Source organism: Passer montanus, unplaced genomic scaffold, assembly GCF_014805655.1.
Source record: "Passer montanus isolate IOZ18808 unplaced genomic scaffold, ASM1480565v1 scaffold131, whole genome shotgun sequence".
Taxonomy (NCBI): domain Eukaryota; kingdom Metazoa; phylum Chordata; class Aves; order Passeriformes; family Passeridae; genus Passer; species Passer montanus.
In genome coordinates this window covers 298,197-304,375 of record NW_024359944.1, presented here as the reverse complement: position 1 = coordinate 304,375, position 6,179 = coordinate 298,197, and the positions used below count along the sequence as shown (strand labels likewise).

At 58.2% G+C, this 6,179-nt stretch overlaps 1 protein-coding gene across 1 annotated transcript; it reads left to right on the top strand.

Annotated features, from left to right (window-relative positions):
- The first annotated feature begins 427 nt into the window (after nt 1-427).
- HTATIP2 (HIV-1 Tat interactive protein 2) lies at nt 428-4,077 on the top strand. The gene is made up of 7 exons (XM_039699291.1): nt 428-455; nt 899-1,008; nt 1,479-1,700; nt 1,841-1,948; nt 2,043-2,180; nt 2,938-2,999; nt 3,578-4,077. The coding sequence occupies exons 1-7, from the start codon at nt 428-430 to the stop codon at nt 3,801-3,803; spliced, it is 894 nt and encodes a 297-aa protein (XP_039555225.1). The 3' UTR covers nt 3,804-4,077.
- Nucleotides 4,078-6,179: the final 2,102 nt, after the last annotated feature.

Here is a 6,179-nt window from a genome sequence, read left to right as displayed (position 1 = left end):
GGTGGGCGCGGAGGAAGCGCAGGGTGCGGCGCAGGACGCCGCGCAGGCTGGCCCGCTGGAAGGTGCAGAGGTGGTAGATGCGGAGCTCTCCCCGCGACAGCTTGCAGCGCACATCCAGGAAGCGGATGCCGGCTGCCAGCTGGGCCTCCAGGCCCCAGCTCTGGCACCGCAGGCGCCGGCCACCGAACAGGCTGAGGGAGTCGTGGGTGCCAGGGATGGAGAGGTGGGAGAGGGGCAGGGCGTCGGGGAGCTCCGCCATCCAGTCAGGGCAGCAGGCTGCCGGCTGGGGCACGCAGTCGAAGGCAGCGCTGCGCCGGGACCATGTCTCCATGCCACTGGGAAAGCGGGCACCCTGGCAACTGGCTGGCCTCCCCCAGAGCCCTGCCGTGGAGGAGAAGCACACCATGAGTGGTGGGAGCATGACCCCATGCGTCCTGATCCCATCCTCCCCAGTGGTATCCCCACTGTACCATGAAACCCTAGAACACACCATACTCTCTAACACACCACATGTGCCCCATATACTTCGCTGCCTGTGCTTCTGTTGCACTGTACTGTTCCCCTGCTACTCTCAAGCCTCCATCCCAGTACCCCCGAGCCCTGGTATGCTCCAGCCTCCCCCTCATTCACCCACCTGGGTCTGCCTGTGGCTGGGGAGCAGAGCCCAATGAGGAGGGCACGGCCGTGGGTGCCGGCGGCACTCTGGCAGGTGGAGCGGGATGCCAGCCATTAACCCGGTGACTGTCATGACGCGCGTCCTGCCTCGCAAATGGCACGTGCACCTGGGATTCATCCTCAGCCCTCGGCCAAGGAGATCACTTGACAGACACACCAGGCTGGAAAACCACCTGGTTGATCCCGACAGCAGCCATTCAGGCCTCTGCACCTCCCTCCCCAGGAATCAGGACAAACGGGATTGTGGTGCCGCGGGGCCCCTTGATGCTGCCCACGGGAGTGGCTGCACAGAGCCGCGGGGTGCCCGCCTGCCTGCTCCAGAGCCATGTCCCGGTGGGACCGGGACTGCCCCGCTGAGGATTGGCGTCGTCCCTGTCAGAGGGACAATGCACAGTGTCCTCAGCAGGGGTCTGTGCTTGCCAGCACATCCCAGGACCTGCTCAGCGAGAGTTCCTAAGGAAGTGGGCTTCATCTTCTTGCTCTTCGGGCACCAGGGAGTCACTGCAAGGCTTCACACTGGAGTCACTGCAAGGCTGGGGAGTGACCCACCTCCGACCCAGGGGACAGAGCTGCCGAGCACTGAACCCAGCGGGGTTTGGAGAGGAGCCGCCGGAGAGGTCACAGACCCCTCCGAGCATCCCTCCAGCTCACATCCCCTCCGCCTGAGCGGGGCTGGCACAGGGATCCTCGGGGTGTTCGGCTCTGCAGGGATATCCGGCGGGGACAGGCCAAGGGGCACCTTCCCTGCGCGCTGGGCGCAGCGGCCGGGCTGAGAGGGGCTCCCCGGGGCTGCCCCCGCCCAGCAGTCCCGCCCGGGCCCCGGCAACAGCCCCGGGTCGCGTCCGCCCGCGGCTCTCAGATCATCAGGGGCGGGCGGCGGCGGCAGGAGCTGCTTCGTGCTGGGCGCCTCCGGGGAGACGGGCCGGGTGCTGCTGCGGGAGCTGCTGGCCCGGCGGGCCTTCGCCCGGGTCACGCTGATCGGGCGGCGCCGGCTGAGCCTGGGCGAGGCGGCGGCGGCGGCCGTGGTGCGCGGGCCGGGTACAGGGCTGGCCGTGGTGCACGGGCCGGGTACAGGGCTGGCCGTGGTGGCGGGGCCGGGCCGGGTACAGGGCTGGCCGTGGTGGCGGGACCGGGCCGGAGGCGTTGACCCTCGGCCTCCCCGCAGGAGCAGGTGGTGGTGGACTTCGAGCGGCTGGGCGAGCACGCCGCCGCCTTCCAGGGACACGACGTGGGCTTCTGCTGCCTGGGCACTACCAGGGCCAAGGCTGGCGCAGTGAGTGGAGACCCCCTGACCCCCGGCGAGCAGGGTTCCCGCTTGTTCCTCCCCTGCCCACTCCCTGCCCCACCGACCCTCCTTCCCCCCACAGGATGGCTTTGTCCGTGTGGATCGGGACTATGTGGCGCAGGCAGCAGAGCTGGCGTGGGCAGGGGGCTGCAAACACTTTGTCCTGCAGTCCTCCCGGGGGGCAAACCCACAGAGCCGCTTCCTCTACCTCCGTGTGAAGGTGAGGGGGCTGCTGGGGTGGGCTCCTGATGCTCGTGCAGGAGTCACGGGATACCGGGATGCTCGGGAAACAAGCAGGAGCTGAGGTTTAGAGATGCAAATGGCTCTGGGAGTCCTGCTGCTGCAGGACAAGGGAAGGGCCCGGCTGGACAGCTACGCAACTCCTTCTTATAAAGCAGCACAACACCTGCATGCAACGTCTGCCTCCCTCCAAAAACTCTAGAAACATCTGCTGGGGTTGTCCAGCCCAACAACAGTTCCCTGGCCTTAAGCTGGGATGGCTTCACAGCTGTGTGGGGAGGCTCAGGGCTGTGTCCAGGTGAGACATGAACTATCCCGCGATGGAAAGCCCGCAGGCTCCCCAAGGAGGGCCACACCCATCGCAAACACTTTTTTCTCCATATGTTGTGTGCTGCAGCTCCCAAAGCCTGCTGGACTCCGAGCTGCCTGCCAGTGCTGCCTGCATCCATCCCCAGGCTGGATGCTGAGTCCAGATGCTCTCCGGAGCAGCCTGTTGCAGTTCAGTGTGATGGTTGCAAGGGCACACTGCTGACCTGTGATCTGTGTCCACCATGGGCCCTCGCCCCGGCTGCCTGGCCTGGAGAGCTGATCCATGCCTGGCTTGTTCCAGCCTCACGCTGGCGTTAGTGCCATCCTGCCCTTGGCTCAGCAGCCCTTTCCTGCCTGTTCATGGGGTGGCAGGGATGGTGCTTGCAGTCATCCTTGTCTCCTTTCATCCTGCCTGGCTGCTCTGACAGGGAGAAGTGGAAAACCTGGTCCAGGCTGTTGGTTTTGATCACTGTACCATTCTCCGGCCAGCGTGAGTAGTGGTGGAGGAGGGAGGGCACAGGGTGGAGGGTTACCAGGGCAGCAGGGAAGTGCTTCACTGGGAGATGGAGGAAGAGGAAGGACACGTCAGGGCAGGGCTTGGGATGGAAGTGGAGAATGCCAGCAGCTGCAAATGCAGCTCATGGATGAGCAGACTGCTTCCCAGTGCTGCAGGGAGCAAGCTCTGCAGTTTCCTATGGCCCATTCCAATGCTAGTGCCATGTGCCATGCAAGGACAGGAGCCTTGGGCTTAAAAACACAGGTTGAGGCACATAGGTCAGAGCTTAGCTCCAGATGGACCTTGACCTTAAGCAGAGGGAACACTCACCTGTGTCCTTTCAGGTGTACTGTGCTCTTGCCACCTAGGAGAACTGGAATTCTGCTTTTGTCAGCACAGTGGGGAAAGGAGTTTAGTGTCCAAGGGCTCAGCTCTGTCATGTTCCATGACCCTGCCAAAGCCCACGTCAGTTCAGGGAGCTTGTCTGGGCCTTGGTGCAGCTGGAGAACTCAGTCTCTAGCTTTCACCCTGCATTGTTTCATACTGACCCACCTCACCTCCTTGCTCTGCAGGGTGCTGCTGTGCAAGCGCCAGGAGTCCCGGCCCATGGAGTGGATAGCCCAGCAGTTCTTGGGTGCTGTGGCTCGGCTGTTCCCCACTGCTTACTCAGTGCCTGTGGAAATGGTAGCCAGGGCTATGGTGGCCTGCGTGCTGCAGCCAGGAGAGGGGAAGGTAAAGGTGCTGGAGAACAGGGCCATCCATGAGCTGGGAAATGCAATGCCACAGCAGGGCACATAGAGCAGAAGGGATGGCAGGCAGGAGCTTGGTTCATGCTTCAGATGCTCTCTGGGCTGAGGATGAACACATGCATGGGAGAGGTGTGGGGTGCTTGCATGGCTAGTGTGGAGCCAGAGGTACATCCACTTCTTTGCACTTTGGCTCATTCTGTCAAGGGATCAAAAGTGCTGGCTGCTGGGTGAGGATAAACAATGTGCCCTGCTGCCTGGATCCATAATATGAATACGGGTAAAGATGATGTAATCCAGGCCTTGAATAAAACCCTGTGACTGATCTGGTTGTGCTGGCTTTGTGTTGAAATAATGTCTGTCACCCACACACCAATAACCCAGCCTCAGCCTCATGTGCTCAGATCATCAGGGAATGCTCACAGGCAGGTGACAGGCTCAGGAAAGCAGAGACAAGGCACAGCTGCCTGTGTGGAGGCTGCACTTGCAGAGCACATGGTGGCACCAGTGCTGCTTGGATAGCAGAGCTGCTGGATGCTCAGCAGCAGCTGCTGAGGCACCAGGAGTGGTGGCTCTGCCTGCGGCAGGCCTGTGCAGACACTCCTGGCCTCATCTGCTCAGGGTGCAGAGCTCTAGGGACACTGCTATTCACACCTGGCCTGCCACTTGGTACCTGTAGTCACAAAAACACTATGCAAATACTTGCAAATGCCCATCCCTCTGGGCTTTCCTTGCAAGCACAAATGAGCCTGAGTCCAGCCCCGTTTTCCCAGGAAAGCTCTGGATGTGCAAAAGTTCAGGTCAGCCCTGTGCACACCTTATAGGGGGCTTGCTCCTGGCCAGGTGCCAGAAGGGGAGCAGGTTCCTTCTGTGGGCGTGGAGCAGGCACGAGGAGCAGGGCAGTGTCCCAGGCGTGGCCCCGGCTGTTCTCAGGCCTCATGCTCGGGGTCGAGGAACTCGGTGGCTCCCCACATGGGATGCAGAACATACGTGACTCCCAAGTTCCTCGCTGGCCCGGGTCCCAGTGCTCCGGGTAACACTGCTTTCCAGGATTCTCTCTGACCTCACCCATGGCTCCTGTGTCAGTGACTTGGATGTGGCAAACGGAAGGAGCCTAGATCTCATCGCCTCCTTCTACACAAGCATTTCCATCGTTGGCTTGGGCCTCAGAAAGTTGGTGGAGGCAGTGAGATGATGTAGGCCTGCACCTAGACAACTCCTCAGACATGTGAGGGGCTCAGTTCAAAGGGGCCACAGAGCCACAGCTACTGATAAGACTGTCCCAGTGAGAGCAAAACAACACCTTTAGAATAGTATTTAATGCACAAAGGGAAATGAGGTAGGCTGGTCAGCATCACGCAAATACGAGGAGCACAAAGGCTGGTCACCTGCAACACTAGGTTACACAGGCATGGTGCACTCAACACTCAAAGAGATTTTATTTAAAAGGGTATGTGCTTATACAAGGGAGTGGAAATGAACACCTGAAGTGGTAAGACCTTAAAAGAAGTGAAAATTGAGATGAGAGAATAAATAAAAAAAAATTCAAGCTCTGGAAAGTTACAGGTGAAAAGCAAGCCAGAGAAGATGTGAGAAAGCATCCTAAAGGCATAAACATGAATTATGACTATGTGAGAAGCAGAAAGTTCTCCAGGGAGGCTCAAGGACAGGATGTGATCAGGCTCTATAGGAAGGAATGAGCCATCACAGAAAGCCTCACTGAGTTACTTGCATTGCCCTTTGCTGTTAGAGAGCTCACACTACCATCATTCCTTAGGGGACACACATGTGCATGACTGTCCCAAAGCATGCAGGAGAAAAAAATAGTTTTTAAACACCATTTTTAGAACACATGGTTAAAAGCCTGCCAGAAGGAGCACTCAGATGAATGGCCAAATACTCTCCTGGGTGAGAATTGCAGCAATCCCTTTACCAAAAGGTCAACATTGTTAAATATGATGCTAGTTCTTAAAAAGTTCCAGTGAGAACCAGGAAACAGCAGAGCAGCTAGGCTGCCTTCTATAAAAGGCAAGTTGCTAGAAAGGATAATAAAGTCTGGAAATAACAGGGCCAAGGATAAATTTGGTGTAATGGGAGATTCCAAGTGGCTTTTGAGGGGGCAGTTGCAAGGCACAAGCTTGGAGCCCTTTTGGAGGAAACCAGCCATTGTGTACACAAGACAGTCTGCTCCTCAGAGTGCACTGAGATCTCCAAAAAGCTCTCCCAGAAGGGCTCTTAAAGAAATTAAGCTGTCGTGAGAAGATGAGGAAGGTCTGTGTAGTTTCTTATTGGAAATATTTTCTTAGCACTCCAAAGCCTTGAAACACACGAAACAAACATTTCTTGCTGGACAAAGGTCTGTGGAAAACAAGCCATTTCTGTGTAACCCTTGTTTCTACTCAGTGATAACAGTTTCTTTTTCAGTGTT